Below are 21,180 nucleotides of genomic sequence, written 5' to 3'. Positions count from 1 at the left end.
AAAATTTGCTTAACGATGAACATGTGTGAATAACACGCCGGAAAGGCAGTTGCTAACTTGAGAATATTGAGCACATGGGAGATTTTCCAGATGTGACAGAATGCTGGACGTGTAATCGCCTGCACCAGCAAGAGGTTGTCACTTTCCACGAGGATATGTGAAATCTGAAAATCTAGGGCAATACTAAGTCCACACCTGATTGCCAATGCTTATGTAGTCAAAGAATCTTGATATCATGTTCCTTGTCCAAAAGCAAATATCACATGATGATTAGAATCACATGTTATACCATTGATCTCAGAACATATTGGATTAGAAATGGAGGATCCATCTACGTTGAATTTGATTAAAGCTGGATGCGGAGGTTCTCACCTAATGAAAGTAGGTGTCTTGCAAGAGAGATGTTTTTGGGAGGGAGGAGTGAAGTCAGCTAACGCTTGTTATAAGATCTAGACAACATCTTGATGCTTAGGGATTTGGGAAGAGTGTGTGACAAGATTATGGTATCCTTAAAAGAGCCCAAAGTGCAATGAGGGTACGTAGGTTTTGCTATCTACGAGGGGATGATGGGGTAGAAAGGGTGACACATGCTTGGAGTTGGGGGACAAAAGGATTGTGAGGGATTTCACTCTCACGGCTGGAGGTGAAGGATGTGCCAGAAGTGAAGTGTAGGATCCTTTTTTCGCTTCCTCTATTTTACGCGTTCTTTTGTATATACGCTAAACCCTTGTGTTTGGTTGCATTTTCAGATTTTCTGCGAGGGTCCCACCAAAAAAGGGAAAACTATTATATTACGATTTATGCGAGGGCCCGCACGGGGTTTCAGGCTTACAAGACCCCGTCGTCATTACAGAGTACACTACGGGTATCTGTTTTCGAATTTCGCGAGTTCACCAGGTATGGATTTCTGGCAGAAAGCGCGAAACTTTGCTGAAGAAGCAGCGAAAAGATCACAAGAACTCACAAAAGAAGCAGCGAAGAAATCCCAAGAGTTCACAATAGGGTCATCCAAGATTTCCGATATCGTTTCAGAGACAGCTAAGAGATCCAAGGAGATAGCCGCTGAGGCCACCAAGAAAGCCGATCAGATTAAGATTGAAGCATTAAAACGGGCAGAACAGATCAAGGTCCTAGCCGAGGGGATCTCTCCTCAGATTCCCGTCCCTGCAGTCACACTCATTGATTCTTCATCCGATAGACCTTCCTCGTCAGATCTCGAGAAGTTTGGCATTACCGATGATTTGAGAGAGTTTGTCAAAGGAATTACACTCAGCACATTTCAGGATTTTCCCATTCAAGGTGCTTGGTTTTTGCTTTCATAAGCTTCAATCTGATTTTTGTTTGTGATCTCAGTTTTCTTTTAGAATTTTAAAGACTTCGGTCAACAAAATCACATCTGCGACTTCACTTTATTGATCATCTTTTCTTATGATAACCTCGGAATTTGATTAAATTATAATATTTCCTCCCTTTATATGTAATATATTTCCGTACTTTGTTACCGGGACAGTGGAACATTTCATTGTTTCTGGCTCATTTCGACTCAGTTACCTCCTTTCTGAACTGTGCTTATTGGATTTTTCTTCCGCGGTTTGTAGATGAGCCAGAAACCGCTGATGTCCACACAGTCTCAAATGTCAGACAGGATCTTACAGACTGGCAAGCGAGGCATGCCATGCTAGTTGTCTCTACTGTCAAGGTAGCTATTATTATTATTTTTTTTTTTTGGGGGGGGGGGGGGGTAACCATTTAATAAGAAACAAGTGAGAATGAAGATCAAACAAACACCCGTGGTGTGAAAGTGACTGCAGTTGATTCCCAGAACCATATCAATATGTTCAACCAGCTAACCATAACAATGGTTCCCATCTCAAAAATGAATGCTACTCCTAAAGTGCTTCCTATGTTGAAGCACCTCTTGTTTTGCCAAATATTCAGCCAACTCATTATGTAATTCTGGGTTCTATTGGAAAGTGCAGCTCGGACAGGAGACTGAGAAGCCAAATGAAATCTAATAATTTCAAAGTACTCAAGGTTCCTGGATGATTCTTCATCAATCAAGTAAATTTTGTGACCCCCATGGGCCTTGGATTGTGCAATAGGCTGTTCATTTTTCCTTTTTTGGTTTATTGATATGTTAAGTTGCCAGTTGCATGTACTACTTGCCTTCAGATTGTAAAGTTTTTGGCATTTTGTGATATGTTTTGGACATGTAGGGAAGAATATGTCTTCCATTTTTGTGTTATTGATGATATGATGGATAATTCCTTTGAGCTGGTCCCTATAGTTGTCATTCCTTTGTTTAGGAGGTTGTAATTTAGTCTCTATAGTTCCTCTGCATTTTAGTCAGTTTTGATTCATCAATTCTGATTAGAGTATTGCATCTTGCTGGGTGATAAGTTCCATGATATTTGAATATAATGGAAGGCAAATCCCATATATTTCCATTTGGCTACTTTGAAGCGTAGTTATCAAGGCGGTCAGGCGACCAAGGCATCTGGGTACCTTCCTGAGCACCATTGCAATTAGGCACCCGCAAGGCGTTTTCTTGGCGAACAAAGCGATTTAGGATACCTTGTTTTAATACGGCCATTTTATGTTGCACAAATAGCATACTAAAACTTATATAATTCTACTTATAAGCTAAACTAGTATTAAAGAGTAATGCAAGATTCTCATATGATAAAATATATAAAAATGAAAAATAAAAAACAAATATAAGTTTGTCTCATTATAATACAATAGCAACATTGCATGATAACAAATGATTATGATTTATATAAACATAAAAATAGTAGTAGTTGTATTTACCTCTGTGATGTCAAACCAGTAATGATCTTGATGGTGTGTATGGAATGGAGTATTCTTTTTTTCTTCCTTTCTCTCTTCTAATCTGATTTGTAATAAGTCCCAATTGATTCGGTCACTTTTATGATTAGGTTTCTTTTTATTCATTTACACTTTAATCTTAAAATGATCCCATGCTTCTCATTACATGGTAGCAAAGTATACAACCAATAACATGCGGGTGTTAGGGAATAAAATTTGATCACTTACAAAAATCCAAAAGAAAAAAAATGAAATATAAGCACCAAATGTCAAAAAAGCTTGGCTGCTCTGCGCAATAGAATACAAGGCATCTCCTAGAGAATAAAGCATAGATTTTTTGCATGTACTAGACCATTGCCTTGGTGACCATAAAATGTCTTCACGGCGCTTTGATAACTATGCTTTGAAGTCATCCTTCCATTCACAATTGGTAAAGAAGCTAAAAATGAAATTTAAAGTTTGGGAATTACCCTTAAAAATGCTAAACTAGCAAGATATGGGCCAAAGTTTCATGGCTTTGAAAGCATTTCGAATTCTATATTGTGTAATCATGTTCTTTCAATTTAAGTAGAGATATCAGTACAGTTGGAGAAGGATATATCCCTCCTCAAAGGCTTGTCTCCTAGAGCTCTAGGGTGGGCTTGTTGTAAAAACTATAAGAATACTCATGGGCGACAAGCAATATTTCATTTGGTGCTTGCTAATTAGTGAAGGCTCAAACTTTCTTCAGCTAGTCCTGGGAAACATCTTTGTGAGCCTTGTGCTGTAAGAATTTTTAATGTAATTTCACATCTCTGTAGAAAGATTGTGGTGACACTAAATGCTATATAACTTGGTTCATCTTTCATCATCACCATTTACTAGCATTTTATCAGTAGAGTGCCAGCTAATCTGTGTTATCTTTGCAGGAAATTTCTAAGTTAAGATATGATTTATGCCCACGCCTCATGAAAGAAAGGAAATTCTGGAGGATATACTTTATGCTGGTGAGCAGTCATCTAGCTCCGTAAGTGTCTCACCTATTGGAAGAAGTGTCTAATTTGGCCTGATCATTTGTAATTTAATGCATCCTGGATCAATTTTTTGGTGTTGTCAACTTGTTGGACGGTTAGATCCTTGGAAATCCAGTGCATATGTGTTGTTCTTTACTTCTTGATATTTAATATAGATCTTACAGTTAATTTATAAAGGCTGGTGGAAAACAAACTGAAACTGGGTTCTTTTTTGTGGGGGGGGGGGGGGGGAACCCAATGTCTCAGCTTTTATCTGGTAGAAGCGCTGGTAGACTATTCTTTACATTTTAACTACTCTGTGCATTGTTTATTTGTCTAACCAATTCTGATGTTTTATTGTACTGCATTTTGGTCTAGATGGGGAATATTGTACTTTGTGTTACCTTCAAGTTCCCACTTACATACCACCACAATTTATTTCTTTGAGGTACAGAACTCTTATTGGCAAATGAATATTCAATTGTCCAAATGTTTATTAAGTTATCCTCCATGTCACTCTTATTATGCAGATGGCTCTTTTCACATTTATGTAGATTATAGATTTCAGTACACCCTTGTAGGAATACAAAAGGGGAAATACCTAGTTTTGGGTTCTAGTTTGCACCCAAAACATACGCCCTCCTTTTTGACGGCTTTTGGACATTTTTGCCCCGGAATTCTCTTCCCCTCCCCCACCTCCACCATCACCTCTACCCTCAATTTCTTCGCAATGATTCTAGCTAACAAAAATAAGGGCATACCCAGAACACAAGGCTACTGTCACTGCATGGTCCTGGGAAGGTAATAATGTACACAGCCATGCCCTTGCTTTCAGAAGGAACTTGTTTCCATGATGATTCTACCTAAACCACCAAAAAGGAACTTTATTGGTGGCCTGGTGATGGAATATCAACTGATATATTGACGTTTGCACCTTCCATTTCTGGTTGTTCATAGCCATTTCAGCAGGGACCTCATGCTTACCTGTATACTAAATATGGCTGCATTTGAATTTGTTTACAAGGCCTGTTGCTTAGTTGTGCAAAGTGTTTTCAGAAGGCGTAGACAGCTGGTTCTCCAGATCCAAAATACTGGAAAGTGTTTACAAGGCCTGTTGCACCTTCCTCTTTTCTTTTTCTTTTTTTCAATTCATCCAAAAAAAAAAAAATACTGGAAATGAAAGAAGGGAGTGGATGATGAAAATAGGGGAGAGAAGGAAGGAAATCAATGGAACATGGGAACGTTGGGAAATTGGGAAGAAGGAAGAAACAACACTCCCTTTGTCACCATTGCATCCAGAGATATAGCAGTAGCAGCGACAGAATATAAGGAGGAGAAGGGGAAGTAAAGTTTGAGGAGGAAGGCACTTCCTATCATTGCTTGTGGTATCAAATCAAGCTGTGTTGGCTTGCAGTGTTGGAATGATCTTGCTGCTGTTTTTATCTTTCAGTGGAAGTAAAGGAGAAGAAGAGGGTCCCATCTCTTTCCTGGCTTTTGAATATCTCACTTTAGTGATCTTATACTTATTATGATTTAAAGGACAACAAATTTTATTTTTACTGGTAACTCTCCCTGTACAATAGTATGTCATATGTGAAACACCCCACCCCCCCAAAAGAATTAATGTTTTACACTGAAAGCTGCCCACATGTGTAGTCCCGTAGGCTTTTATCTGATTGTGAAGTTGTTAAAGGTGTACTCCATTGGCTGAGATTGCCACGATTACCACCACGCCATTTGACCATCCAAATGACAGATATTTAGATTGTATGGGAAGGTTGTCTTAACTGGGGTTATCTGCAAAACTGACTGCCTACCATTTTTAGAAATTTAAAAACATTATATCTGTATTTCAATTTGACCTCTTTCCCTTCTTCTTTTCTTTCTGTAGTATGAACACAGTCATTTTTCATAAAGGGCTCTGATATTAGGGTAATTTGGTGTGATCCATTTGTTGTATGTTCCTCTTTTATAACATGTGTTTAAGAGAAGCACCTCCATGTTTGCCTGTAGTGAGTACTTACAATTAGCTCTTCTGAAGTCTACTGTTGCATGAGCATTTTATTTTATTGGATGTTGTGTGCGCAGAACTTAGATGGTGCCATGTTGTTCATCATTTTTTTGTTACAACTTATGTTGTCGTAGGTCCTGATTCACGTTTTTCTAGTTTTCTCATTGTTAGTTTGTCCGATTATATATATCTCTTTGTTTCTCAATTCCAGATATGAGAAACGTTACATGGAGGAGGTTAAGCAGGATAGCTTGGAGCAGGCAAAAGATACTACACCAGTTGGAGCACCTGCTAATCAGGACAAAATACAAACAAACCAGCCTGTTAAGGCTTCATCAACTACAGAGCAGGATCTGGATGTTTTTCTCCTGGGAGATCTTGGAAGTGCTGATGAGGGACCAGGTATATCAACCCTCTTTCTAAAGCAGATAAAATGTGTATCATGTTTGAACACATTAATTAGTTCATGAAATTGTTTAGGTCTTCATCTAAATTATATAATGCTTGCTTTGGTTCAGGCTTTGAAATTGAACAAATGCTAGGCCTTGGATCAGCTTCTGTACATATGGTTGATTTTTTTATTTATTATTATAATATTATAATGTCCTTTTGTGGTTTGATGTGGGGGGAGATGTCATTTGCATCTTATTTTCTTACATATAGACTGTAGAGATGATGCATAGCTTCAACTTTTGGGTTGCTACATTTACTTGCATTGCCACTTCAAATTGAACTCACTCTGCATGAGAAGTAGCGCACAAATATTACTGATATTCTTTTAATAGAAAATGCCGACCCCATTTAGTTGGGACAAGGCTTTTTGTTGTTGTTGTATTCTTTTAATAGAAAATGCATGAAGAACTGGCTTTATGGCTTTGTTGCATTAGTTTTTATCATTGGAACCTACTGTATTGGAAGCCGGGAGGGAATGACATATGAGATAAAAATCCTTGGCTGCCAAGTCTGCTTCAGTGTGTCAATTTGTGAAGAAATAATAATTGTCAACCGTAACACCTATCCTTGGAGAATTGTATGGAGAGAAGTCCCATATCAGTGATCCCTGACGCCTTCTGCCGGTTATATACCTATGAGTTCCTCCACAATGGTTTGTGCTTTTGGGATCATAGGCGTTACTGTGTCTAGGCAGTCCTAGGATTTGGAGGAGGGGGGGGGGGAATCAAGGCTACATCAACAAGGTACCACTTCTGTACAAGATGAATATTTACACAAATAAGTCGTTTCTATTTTCAGTCAGGGCATAACACTTTTTGATGGTATTCTCTTACTGGACTGCCTTTTGCCTCAACTATAGCCCCTACATCTCTGAAGTTTCATCCCTTTGAGGATTTGTAACCAACCATCCCAAAGTCCCCTTTTGTAAGTAAGAAAGTTCCTTGGACTTGACTGTCCTAAAGAATGTAAATAATTGTATTGTTAAACTCGTTGACTTTGATTCTTGGGATGTGATCTTTTTAAGGGGTTGTATTCCTGAAACTTTGGATCATTTGACAACCTTCATGACTGCAAGTATGTGTGTGCATCCTCTTTCACAATCCAGTTTAGGTAGTTGGTAGAGTATTTCACTAATGGTTGCACATGGTGTGAAGAGGTAGAATGTATGGGAATTTCCTCTTAGGCTCCAATATTTTCCTGGGAAACCAGTATTTAATTACAAATTTTATTTCGACTGTCATTCGTCTTTTTTCTTATTTTAATTGACAATAAAGCATTTTCAAGCATGGTTAATTAGGTAAATGATCTAATACATGATGGGTGAAGTGTCCTTCAGGTTTCAGTTGTATGGTAGTGAAACATCATCATTTTTTTTAATAATGTCATTGAGAAAATAAATTGGAGGTTTGTCATTCTTGTACATTGTTTCTCGAGTAGACTGCTAGATTCTCTTGTTTCTCATGTAAAATCCAGTTTGCCTAACAAAGAAGTTACTTCTGCCTCCATTTTTCCTCCAACGTGTTTTAGAATTGGGTCTAGACTGTTTAAGAAGAGCCACAAATGCACCTTTTAATTTTCTGGTCCAATACTAGTGACTTTCTGTGTGTGTGTGTGCATGCTCACAGACAAGCACTTCTCTTTTTCTGCCAGTAATATTGGGAGTTTGTTGATAATTAATCTGATCTTTCAGATGATGGAGATGATACGTTTGATGATGACTTCGACAAGATTGACAACTATGTAAGGAGCTGTAGCGTACTTGTACACCTTTATCTTACTAGTCCTTAACAAGTTTTCAAGTGGTCTGCATTTTAATTTGTGCTGATTGGCTTTTCCAAGAGTCAACCATCATATGTTATAGACTTGTACTGTAATATCGTTCTTATTCGTGTTTATAAACTTCTGTATGCTTACAGGATGAAGATGAGAAGCAGTTGAAGAAGACTTCTACTGCAGGATGAATTACTGTATAGTAAAGCCAATGAAGAGACGCTCAAATGTTGAAAGATTATAAAAGACGTTACCAGTACCGGTAGATATAGGGTTCATGTTGGTAGGGATGGCTCTGGAGATGCACATCATGCACTGTGTTATCTTGGTTGTGACTTCTGGGGTTCCCAGGAGAGCCGCATGTGGAGAAGGGCTGAAGCCTTGAGTTCCTGTACAATGGCCTGATTCCCTTGTTCAATTCTCATTCAAGCTTGTGTTCTCTTGTAGTTCCCCAGCTTCCTTACATATTTACTAGTGGAATGTTATTCATTGTATGCCCTGGGTTTTTCAAATGTTCATGAAGAACTTCATTAGAGGCTTTTGCAGAGGGACCGTTTTCAGGCTTTTGTCATATTTTTTCAACCCAAAAAGATTTTTTTTGAAAAACCTCTTAACATGTTTAGTGCTCATCTAACACCTCTTGAAAGTAGGTTCTCATTTACTTTCAGTGGACGAAAAATCAATTCAACTGTATGGTCTATATTCAGGGCAGAGTTCTTCTCACATCTCCTTTTTGTTTTTGTTTTTTTTTTGGGTAAAATTTTTAAGGACCAGAGATAACAATGGAGCATTGCAGTCAGAACAAAATGATTTTAAGACTTTCTCCTTTGTATTGTTCTTATTATTATTTCTGGGTGGTGAGTGGTGGTTGGGTGTGACATAAATAAAGATCTCAAAAAACATAAAACCAGAATTAAACAGAATTCCTTTCTAAACCATTCAATGAGGCTTGGCGATACTTTTCCCTTTTAAGGAGGGGATCATTCTTAATGGAGCCAAATGAACCCAATCGAACCAAACCAAATAAATCCGGTTCGACTATTGCTTTCCTCAATTGAATTCCAAACTGAAACAAAACCATATTTGAACTCTGTATGAACCTGTCATCTCTCTTCACATGAAAAAGACACTTCAGAACACTAGAATTCCTTCAGTATTAATTGTGTTCTGTAAACTCCAATCACACTCCAGTAGATACAAACTGGTCCCGTGAACACTGTTCTTAACCTGCACATCTTAAAAATGAATTCTGGAAAGATTGAAACAGCTATTTCGGTCATTTAATTCATTGTTTCTTAGAAAATAGACAAGAGCCTGAACTGGTGGGCCCACCCCTCCAAAAATGACTCAGACCTCCAAGGGCTAAGGATTTTTTTTTGGCCAAAACATAAAAAATGTCTTTGGGATCCAAGAACAGAGACTCCTTCAAACACCCATAACAGTTTCTGGGTTTTTATTATCAGAAAAAGAAAAAAGGGTTTCTGGCTTTTTCTCAGACACAATTTCCTACTCGCATCTTGTCTCTTCACTCTTGCAGATTGGAATTCTTAATCTATGTGAGAAGGACAAAAAAAAAAAAAAAAAAAACATGTCAATCTTTTATAGAAAATGAAAATATATTTGGTCTTGTCTCAAGAGGTGCTTCTCATTACACTTGAATAATAATTTGAATAATTTTGTTCCCACCTCTTCATATTCATGCATGTCCTGAACGTCTCTTTATTCATTTTTTTAGAGGTTCAAAAACGTCTGGATTTATATCAATTTTCTATTATGTTTTACCTACCAATTTTGACCCGTTTAATAATATAATTCATATATTAATATTTTACTTTGCAGTCATGATACGTGGGTGGAGTTTTATTTAAAGAATATTAGCTGATTCTCTATGATTTGATATTGATTTAATTAAAAATAATAATAATAATAAATGTATTTTTATGTCAATAAATTAAAGTTATTTTCTTATCTCAATATGCTTTTTTTTTTTAAATAAAAATTATATATATTAAAAAATTTAAGAACAGATGTTATCTTTGGGGAGGGGGTCGTAGTTATGAGTTAGAATCATTTACCATAAGAGTAAAGATTTGTGTTCTTTTTACATCTCTCTATCACACATTAGAAGGGAAGTTCATTTGTGAATTCTGACAAGAAAAATTAAAAGTGGCTCCCCAGTACAGATCTGTAGCCATCATATATGGTAGAAAATTTATATTCTATAGTTATCATATTGACAGAGATGGGGTCATTGTTATTTATAATTATTTTAATTTATATAACTCAAAAACCAAAAATAGAAATTATACCAAAACAATCTTTAGGTCATTATGTATTAGAATAGAGATAGAAGGTTTTGATTGTTGAGCTATCAAATCAACATGCTTTATAAGGTAGTAAAACTGGTCTATTAATTGGCAATATTGTGACCAAAAAGCCTGGACCAAATTTTAAATTCAGCCTCAAACCAAAGAATTCTAATGGATTTAAAAAGTTAATTTACATTATTAAAGTTCAAAGGCAAAACGTGGAAAACAATTTCTACTTGAGTATTTTACATTATGGTGTTTTAGTCTTCAAGAAAATAAATTGAATATCAACTGACAATATAATTTTTAATTACTATTCAAAAATTATCTACCATGTTATGGTAATATCAAAGTATAGTGATAGATGAAAATAAATCCAATTTTTAATTACAACCCTAGTTTGGAGAGACATTTATAGAAAAATTAATTCAATTGTTGAATATGAAGTTCACGAATGAGATGTTACTTTCCATTTATGGAAAACTTATTCAAACAACCTTCTTCTCCAGCCTTGAGCTCAATAAGGTATTTCTTCTATGTTAGATGCCAACTCTGTGTATGGATTCCAGTTGTCGCTAGGTTTGAATTTCATTTGGTATGCATTCAATGAATAAATTTTTATTTTTTTTAAATGAGTGAAAACCAATCAGGTAGTGAGAGTTATTATCAAATCAAAAAAATTATTTCAAGCATGCGAAGAAAAATAAGAAAAATATATTGAATTCCCCATATTTGAATTAGTAGGCAAGTGAAAACTGTTAGGGATAATGGATGCACAACCACGAACAGAGAAGAACACAAGCAAAGCACACAAGGGAATTTAACGTGGTTCAGCAAAATCCTGCTTATGTCCACCAGAGAAAAAAAGAGTTTCACTAGTTCCAGGAAACCTCACACTACTATCACACCTACAAAGTATTACCCTTTGATTCCGTGTCTACTAGGTTATCCCACATATACTATAGGGAAACCTAAAACCCTAATCCCAATATAATTACAAGTTTATCCCAGTACTAGTAATTGACCCAAACCCTGTTTCAATTACAAATACAACCAAAATTATAATTACATGGACCCACAAAATACCAAATACTCAAACCCAACAAAAACAACATATTATTAATTTAGGGGTTTCTTCTAAAAAATAAAAAAGAAAATTCTGTTTCAATTTTAGTTAAGAATTTCAATTTGGGTGTGTGGTCATCATCTCTTTCACTTTCAGTCTCTCTCCAAAATAAACATTTTTTAAAAACAGAGACAGGAGTAGCCAACTTGTCAAAACTCAAATTCAGTTACTTATGAGTTATCACTCCACATCTCTTAATAATCAATCAATTTTGAACAAAAGTCACCATTCATTCATTTTTTGTCAAGAAATAAAAGTCATATCATTCATTCATTTATGGTCTCCCATCAATTCTTAGTGTGAGTGATGCCTTACCTTTATCTTACCATGAAGTATAATTAATCTAATAATTTTAATGGAAGGAAATTTGCTTCCTAGCATTTCATTTATTATACAAATCAATTTTTTATTTTTATTTTTTGGGTAAAGCATGAAATCAATATACACCCCCCTTAAGCAAATGAATGATGGTTTTTAATTAGTTCTCTATCAAATAAATTAGGTGGACTTCTTATACTCATTCTCAGGAGAGAGTTGTTGGGTCTCCTTCAATTTTTTTTTTATTCATTAAGAATTAAAATTTTCATTTTATACAAATTCATGATTACTAACTAAAACAAACACCAAGTAATGAATTAAAAGCATCATGAGAAATCGTATAACATTTACAGAGTTCAAGTCTTTTAGTCATCGGATGAAGGACTGTGCTCCCTTCACACCCCTACTAAATATGTGATTGATTAGTGTAAAAGGAACAAAGTCCTCTACCCTCGTGAATATAGAATCTCAGCTCGTATTCATAACCCTCCATGAACATGAAGTTTTTGAAGAAAAAAAATCCTCTGTTGTACACAGCTCTCTGCTGTACATAGCAGTGCACATAGATGCCAAACAATAGGCTGAAATTTTTGCTTTTTCAGTCTATTGTTTGGCATCTATGTGCATTGCTGTGCACAACTCTACTTATGAATGGATTAATTAATAGTATACATAAATCTCAGATTGGATTGGTTGATTTTGGTAGTTTGTAACTAATACGATTTATGATATTAAGCTCAAGAAATAAGGTTGGGTGTGTTGCACGCTGGGTCTTACCTATGTTATTCATTTTAGATAGCAAATTACATAGACATTCTATAAATTCATAAACTATTATGTCAAGACCCTTTAGGTTTTTCTATTACAAGTGTCCATCAAAGTTTTTAGAGGAAATATTGGGTGAATTGGGTGTTGGTTCACATTTATGCATTTAAAAATGTTCCTTGCTTAATATTGTTAGTTTTAAATTAGAATACCATATTTACTCTTATTGAATCTTTAATTGGTGAGGATTAAAAATGTAAATAAAATATCTAAAACAAAGAGCCTGGTTACGGGCATATTTGGTTACATGAATCCAGAGATTTTCATGAATTTGAGAATTATACCCATTTGGTTGTAAAAATCTCTAGATTCATGAAATCTAGAGTTTCACCTTTTTATACTAAAAACGTGAATCTGTGGATTTATGGGTAAGGGGTGAAATCCAGATATTTCAAAAAAGTAATACATTTGCACATTCACAAAAATCATGTCGATCAAATAGTTTTTTAGGATGAATCCATAGATTTCATTCCACAACCAAACATTTAATTTTATAAATTATAAATTCATAGATTTGAAATCTCCAGACTCATGTAACCAAACAGGCCCTACATGAATCCAGAGATTTGAAATCTCTAGATTCACAAATGGGAGATTTATACCCGTTTGATTGTGTGAATCTCTGGATTCATGAAATCTAGATATTCACATTTTTACACTAAAAATGTGAATCTGTAGATTTATGGGTATGAGGTAAAATCTAGAGATTTCACCCCTTACTATAAACGCATTAAACATTTGAACCATGATCCCATAAATATTTTTTCAAGATAAATTTACAGATTTCATTCCAAAGATTTAGACTGACCAAATAGTTAATTTTATGAACCATGACTTCACAGATTTGAAATTTATTGATTTGAAATCTCAAGATTTGACTTCATAGATTTTTTCTAAACTTAAGTAATCAAACAGGCCTAAATTAACTAAAATACACAATGTCATAAAAAAAAAATCCAAACTTCTTCATCAATTTATTTATTAGTATTTTTTTGGTTTGAAAGGACAAAATCTAAACTTCTTGCAAAGTAAAAAGGGTAAAATAGGAATTTTGAGTACACAATAGATACTAAGTCATTATGCATTATTCTAACATCCAAGGTGCACAGTGCACTTGACATATAATTATAAACATATAAAATGTAAACGTAATAAAAAATTTCTAAGAAATATAAACATAATAATCCATAAATCCAGATGTTTATTTAATTTACTGTATTTTAGGAGTTTCATTTATGAAGAATTAATTTCATTTAATTAGCCCTTAGAGAGTGGGAAAATGAAGTCAATACTTGCTTCATTTTCCCACAACACTACTGAAAAGGAATGACTTATTAACTACTTAATAATATTATTCTAACCCTAGGAATTTACACTTTTGACCTTCCCCCACTCCATCTTTTGATTTAAATTTCAAGTCTCTTCTTATCCAAAAATAAATAAATAAATTTAATTAATTCAAGATAGTCTTTTTTTTTCATTTTGGTAAATCTCGAAGTTGGTGTTGAAATCTTGCCGGCTAATACACGTTTTCCAGCTGTTTAGAAAATCTCACCTGACTCGACCCGGTTCATTTGTTGAAAACAATGGTCGGACCAGCCAGTATAACCGCCAATCCCGAGTCTACATTTCACACCTGCTTTATGCATTTTCGCATTTACACACTTTTGGGCGGCCACCAGGATGGACCAGCTAGTTATTACTTACCCTACCCAACCCAAAGCCCAAAGACCAAAGCCCACCCAGATCTCAAGAATATTTTATAGACACGTGCAGAATTGCTTTGCTACATCGGTTGTTGAAGCAAGACCTTGGACCCGGTCCATTCAATCATTGTGGAGAGGGATTCCAGCGGTGGAAGACCAAAGACGTGCCTGCCAGCTTCAAACTATTCTTCATTACTTCTCAATTGTTCATGCATGCATGGAATTTCTCTCTCTCTCTCTCTTCTTCTTCTTCATGCTTACCATCTCTTGGTTGTTCCTTGACTCATCATCACTTTAATTCCTAGCCATTGATGACGTTGACTCTTCTCCAACTTGACCCCACTCAGATTTTCAACGACATCAGAACCGTCGGCCTGCTTTTTCTTCGAAGGATTCCGTATCATGCCCCTTAACCTGCCGACAAATGTAAAAACATCAAAATCTTCAATCTCTGTTCAGATGACTAAATTACCCTCTAAAAAGTGATCAGTAAATCTTAGCCTTTTGTCGTTTCAGTCAATCGGCTTCATAGTTATCATTTTCGCGGTAACCCTCTACGTGTCACGCTATGGTTTTCTGTTTCATACCGGATAACTCGACCGTTCTGACAAGTGGCGCCGTTAACTACGACCTTACAACACAACCGACACTCTAACGGTAACGGAGAGTTTTTTTTTCTTTTCTTTTATATCTCATTTGACCCAATACATAAAAGATAAAATTGATATATCTCGAGATATCTCTCTTTCCCCAATTATTCATCGCGACAGCCAGGACTCAATGAAAGATTACTATATTGTACAACCACGATATCTTAGTTTTCAAGATATCGCGATACTTAAAAGGACAATTTGAAGTTTATTCGGAAACACAGATCATCACTGCCTTAGTTAACGGCAAATCTAACGGATTCTATTGGTATTGTCCTCGTCTCCTATATCACAGCTGGAAATTCCAACACATATAATAAGTACGGAAAGGGGGTAATGTTGAGGTGGGACCAGGGTGTGGGGCCCAGGTGGTGGGCCAATCTCGCCTTTACTGACATTGCCAAACCATGCTGGTTCGTGAGACTAACCATGGTTAAGACTTAAGAGAAAGATGATCTAGTGGTGTACGGCTTCTCTCTCGATTTCCATTTTGTTCTAAGCGTATACTATAAACAGCACCGACTGCCGCCGAACTGGCCAAACGTAAATCAATCGCTGCAGCTCTCTCTCTTCTCTCTCTCTCGCGCGCTCGCACTTCCCCTTCTCTTTCTCTCTCTTCTTTTCTTCCGCTCTTTTCTCAGGCGACCTTAAAGCAAATTTCCGGTAGATTCTTGTCGGATCTGATTGAAAAGTTCACTGTTTGTCTATCAGATCGAAGCCGGTAATGGTGGCGTCTAATAGCATATAATTTGGTATAAAAGGGATATTTTTTGGGATTCTTGCTGTTCAAACGGTTAAATTTCGTTGTTAGGTATGTTTTTTTTTCTAAGATCCGGGTGACTATTGGATATCGTGGGAATGTACCAAGAACGTTTATGATTTGATTGAGTTTCTTGGTGGGGGACTTTTAGAGTTATTTGTGATTTTTTATTTTCTGGTCACTTGTGGAAGTCAGTTTGATTTTGTTAGGAAGGGTGGGGTTTCGTTCTCTCTTTTTTCTTTGTTTGTTTGATTTGTTTGATTTTTTGCCTTTGTGTCTTTTAGCCTCTTTAGGAATTTGGTTTTGGTAGAGAGAAAGGAAGAAGTGAAGGGCGCAGGAAATAGAGATTTCAAGGGTTCTTTAAGCTTGATTAAAGAGTTGTTACGGGATTTCGATCATTCTTAATGCTGCATTGATCAAAATCGAGGAGGTTCGTGCAGTTACGACGCGTTTTTGCATATGTTTACTTACGTGATTCGGTGAATAGTAGTTTTGTGAGGATTGGGGCTGATCAATATTCAACTCTTGTCGTAGCAGATTTCCTGGTCTCGCTACCTATTGTCGATAATATTGCTACATTTCTGGTGAATCAAGCGACTAAGTCACGTTGCAAGGGTGAGCCCTCTGGCTCAGGAGCGTGAAATTCAGACCTTTGTATGGGTTTGAAGAACTGTGAGGATCGCTCTGAGGATGTGCAGGTGGGAGAAATCTGAAAACAAGTCTAATCACGAGGTGGAGCAGGACGAGAAACGGTGGCAGATGGGCTTTAAGTATTTGGGAGAAAGCAAAGTTGAGAAAATGAAAAGTACAGTGATTCCTCGTTCGCGCATGAAACTTTGGATAATTCGGGTAACGACTACTGCTTTGCTCTGGACCTGCGTTGTTCAGTTGACAGCATTGGGGGAGACATGGGCGCCGAAGGTTTTGAAGGGTTGGCCCTCTTGCTTTACGCCTTCAGATTCTCCTTTGGCCGTAACACATTCTTCCGTTACTCCGAAAATCCACTTACCTCCCAAGAGTGAGTTCTCATTTCTCAGCCTTACACAAAATAATTTCATCCGCTTAAATCTTGTTCTTATTTCCAGTATTGGGTTTTCGATGCTCATCGCCATGAATTTACGTATTCGATTTCTTAGGTATACAGATTACCAGTTTTCTCAATTCGAACTCGCATTTGATTCCAAAACATACCCTTATCAGTAAAGGGTTCTCCTTTCTTGTATCAGGGATTTAGAATTTTTTTCTTCTTCTAATTTTTATGAAATCGACCTATTTGGTAATTTTCTCTGCTTCATTGGATTTTTGTCGTTCTTTAGTTTTAGATCACCCCAATACGTCAACTTGTTAGCCCTATGATTATTTGCAAATTCTTACTACTTTCCAGAAGTACACTGGGAGGTTCTAATCAGTCTCCTTTGTGCTTCCGTCGGTTCACGGGATTCCTTCTCCTCTTATAGAAGCATGAATAAGACATCCGCTTTTTTCTTTTTGGGAATTATGCTCATGTATTATCTTTTTCGTCTTATGGTTTTTCCGTCAATATTTTGGTCTATCCGTGAAAGTATTTATGCATACCCAAGAAATGATCTTGTTTCATTCTGGTCTTAGTGATAGGACAAACCTTAGTTTTTATAGCCCTTGTTTGTTTTAGCCACTAGTGTATTTTAAGTATTCTTCCCTTTCATGAGGTATCTTAATTATGCTTGTTAGGCTGATGATTGGTAACTGTGGCAGGGGTTTACAAAAACAATGGTTACCTCATGGTTTCATGCAATGGAGGACTTAATCAGATGCGAGCAGCTGTAAATATTTTCTTTTCAGTGTTCATGCTTTGGCTCTATGTTTACTCTGGACGCTGTTCATCAGCTTTTTCCTGTTTTTGACTTAAATGCTTATTAATCACTTTTGAATCTTCTAAACAGATATGCGACATGGTGGCAGTTGCAAGATATTTGAATGTTACACTTATAGTCCCAGAGTTGGATAAAACCTCATTCTGGAATGATCCTAGGTCAGTCAGCAATGGTCTGTCCATTCTTTAAAATTTATTTCACACTTCAATATTTGAAGGTACAACCTTGTTTTCACGAGGAGTGACTCAATTTATGAACTAGGATGATGTTTTAACATATCAACAATGTACAACATATGATTCTGCAGTGAATTCCAGGACATATTTGATGTGGATCATTTCATTACGTCTTTGAGAGATGAGGTTCGGATATTAAAAGAGCTTCCACCTAGGCTTAAAAGAAGGGCAGAGTTAGGAATGGTATACTCAATGCCACCCATTAGTTGGTCAGACATTTCATACTATAAGAATCAGGTTTGTTTTCTCCCCATCCTGTCCTTATGTTCAACACTTGGAAGTGTTTTTAATCTTGATGGTTCCTATTTGGAAGCATGTAACTAATCTTTTAGCTTGTAAACAGATTCTTCCTCTGATACAAAAGTACAAGGTTGTGCATTTAAACAAAACTGATACCCGACTTGCTAATAATGGGCTGCCCATAGAGATCCAGAAGCTTCGCTGTCGTGTAAATTTCAATGCTTTGCGATTTACTCCTCAGATAGAGGAGTTGGGTAGAAGAGTCATAAACCTTCTGAGGCTAAGGGGGCCTTTCTTAGTCCTTCATCTCAGATATGAAATGGATATGTTAGCATTCTCTGGTTGTAGTCAGGGTTGCAACAATGAGGAGGTAGAAGAATTGACAAAATTGAGGTAAGTTTAACAAATCTCAGTTTGGAACTTCCATCTTATACCCCCTTCTGAAATTCTTGGCCTGTCCAGGTATGCTTATCCTTGGTGGAAAGAAAAAGTGATAAACTCTGAACTGAAAAGGAAAGATGGGTTGTGCCCGCTGACCCCTGAGGAAACTGCTCTTACATTAAGGGCATTGGATATTGATCGCAATGTGCAGATTTATATTGCCGCTGGAGAAATCTATGGTGGAGAAAGGAGGTTGGCAAGCCTCAGAGCTTTGTATCCAAACTTGGTCAGTAGATGGAAATTAAGAGAAGCCTTCATTTAAATATATGAGTATCCTCCATGTTCTGGTTGTTATAGATTCTTCAATTCTGTGTGACAGGTCAGGAAGGAGACACTGTTGGAACCTGCTGACCTTAGGTTTTTCCAGAACCATTCATCTCAGATGGCTGCGTTGGATTATTTGGTCTCCTTGAAGAGTGACATCTTTGTTCCCACATATGATGGAAATATGGCGAAAGTTGTGGAAGGCCATCGCAGGTACTGTGCTGCTAATTGTTTATGATGCCTTTGGTATTATTAATGCCACCATTTTGAAGATATTAACCCATCCATACTTTCAAAGTTTACATTCTCTTCCATATATGAGTGGAATTACTCCTGCCAAAAGGAAGTTTGTTACTCTTGAGGGATTTATTTATGTTTGACCTTTTAAGCTGCAGTTCTTTGTTTGATCAGCAGGATCTGTAATGGTATTATCCAGTAGATTGCATGACAATGTTGCCAATAAATATATTTCAGTTTGAAGGTGTAAACTGTGTCAAATCTACATCACTTTAGGTAGAAATAAGCTTGAGTAACAAATGACAGAGAATATCAGAGTTTTGTTGTTGCGGCCGAAGTTGCATGCTATATTTTTGTGCTAGAAGAAATGGATATTCCCCCCCCCCCCTAGAGACCTTAGCTGGGTTGTGGTCCAATTTCATACGTAGGTTATGTGCTGCCCCTGCCTCAAGTTGTACTTGAGCATGTTTGGGTGGTATTCGGTCGGGCTTATTTTGTGCTTTGACAACATTTAATAGTTTCATTCTTTTTTTTTTCTTCTTCTTTCTGACATTTTTGTCAATTTCTGGGTTTTCCAGATTCTTGGAGTTCAAGAAGACTATTCTATTGGACAGGAAGCTTTTGGTCGATTTGATAGATCGGTACAAGGATAGATTACTGAACTGGGAACAGTTCTCTTCCTTAGTTAAAGATGCTCATGCAAATCGTATGGGGAACCCAAGTAGAAGAGTTGTGATTCCAGATAGACCCAAAGAGGAGGATTATTTCTATGCCAATCCATATGAGTGTTTGCAAATGGTTGACCCATTGAGTAGCACGTGAACTTCATCTTGATCAGGAGGTTGGGTTGCAATCAAGCATCATCTGTTGTCTATATGGCTATACCTGAAGCTTAATCGATTCAATATCTTGTTTTGGGGGAGGTGAGGGGGGTGGGGTGAAGGTGTATAAAAGTGGAGATAGTTCATCTTCTTACGGATGCAAAGAAGAGTGCAGGATCTGTTCGTGTATGCTCTCCTGGGAAGTTCTATTCGAAAGCTTTTGCAGAATATTTATATATTCTGCATTCACCAATAACACGATTCTTGTATAGCTAGGAGCTCCCTGCCATTGCAGGGTCATTGCAGATCAGTTGCAATGTACAACAAAATGTGGAAGTGTGATAGAAATTTAGTTTTATTGGGATTAGGGTGGTGATTCTTTAAAGGTCAGACCCTCTTCCTTTACAACTTGTATTCTTTTTGGACTTGGATTACTGAAGTCCTACTATTTCTTTCATTATTATTACATCCTTAATCTTATCAGTTCAGCTTCAAAGTCGATTTATTGCATTTAACCGTGGAAATGGTGCAAGTGTCTAATGCGAATTTGAATAACTGGTGTGTATGGGTGGTTACGATATTAATTCCATTCTTATGCCAACTACTCCTCCCTTTTTCTGTTAGCTTACCATCCTCCACTAAGATTGCTTTGTACCTCAAGTATCAATTGTTATTTGTTTCTAAAGATTTTGTTTTTGGCTGTTAAAAAGCAAGGAATTCTTTTGCAGGAAGCAATTTTATTTTTCGACAAAAACTAGAAGAGGAACCAACAGCAGAAACTTGTTTTCTACCCAATTCGAATTCGCATTTCTGAAGTACAATTTAAGGTAACAAAAAAATAGATGCAAGTGAACATTCTCCGTTGACCTGAGATTAATCTCCCACATTCCTTAAACCCAACATCGCCGCCAGACAGATTCAACTGTAAACTAGAACACCTCATATACGTTTTGTGGAAGATCTGCATTTGTTTGCGTGTGTGCTGATGACGTGATGAATACAACATTAAGAACTCAATAATTCCTGTTGAAGTATATTCGTTGAAGCTGAACATTATTGAAAACGAACTATTGGTTCCCACAAAATATTAAAAACAAATAATAGGATTTGTGGAGGTTAAGCTTTTCTTGACGTCACGTCCTTTGAATGTGATCAAGTCAATGACCTAGAAATGTGGAAATCTATTTTGATGACATATACCATATAACTCTTCTTCTTTCTCACGCATCCGTGTCCGTTGACAGTTACAAATGTGCTTCACCAAAACACACCTGAAGAAAAATGTTAATCTGAAAATTGATGACATAAGAAAGATTTTCCTGAAAGAGATGTTCAGTTA

At 36.6% G+C, this 21,180-nt stretch overlaps 2 protein-coding genes across 2 annotated transcripts; both read left to right on the top strand.

The window, feature by feature from the left end:
- Positions 1-843: 843 nt before the first annotated feature.
- LOC149024915 (uncharacterized) lies at positions 844-8,781 on the top strand. Its single transcript, XM_089145107.1, has 6 exons — positions 844-1,299; positions 1,599-1,699; positions 3,738-3,835; positions 6,044-6,234; positions 7,976-8,025; positions 8,202-8,781. The coding sequence occupies exons 1-6, from the start codon at positions 900-902 to the stop codon at positions 8,244-8,246; spliced, it is 885 nt and encodes a 294-aa protein (XP_089001233.1). The 5' UTR covers positions 844-899; the 3' UTR covers positions 8,247-8,781.
- A 6,681-nt stretch (positions 8,782-15,462) lies between these two features.
- Positions 15,463-20,765, top strand: LOC149024914 (rhamnogalacturonan I rhamnosyltransferase 1-like). The gene is made up of 10 exons (XM_089145105.1): positions 15,463-15,800; positions 16,034-16,179; positions 16,287-16,767; positions 17,484-17,551; positions 17,672-17,760; positions 17,910-18,075; positions 18,182-18,471; positions 18,541-18,745; positions 18,839-18,996; positions 19,599-20,765. Exons 3-10 carry the CDS (start codon positions 16,440-16,442, stop codon positions 19,840-19,842), a joined length of 1,548 nt encoding a protein of 515 aa, XP_089001231.1. The 5' UTR covers positions 15,463-15,800; positions 16,034-16,179; positions 16,287-16,439; the 3' UTR covers positions 19,843-20,765.
- The last annotated feature ends 415 nt before the right edge of the window (positions 20,766-21,180 follow it).

The sequence above is a fragment of the Hakea prostrata genome, chromosome 2 (genome assembly GCF_041222555.1).
Source record: "Hakea prostrata isolate BN-2017 chromosome 2, UWA_Hpros_2, whole genome shotgun sequence".
In the NCBI taxonomy this organism is placed as follows: domain Eukaryota; kingdom Viridiplantae; phylum Streptophyta; class Magnoliopsida; order Proteales; family Proteaceae; genus Hakea; species Hakea prostrata.
Note: the sequence above shows the minus strand (reverse complement) of the source record. Positions and strands in the feature narration are given on the sequence as shown.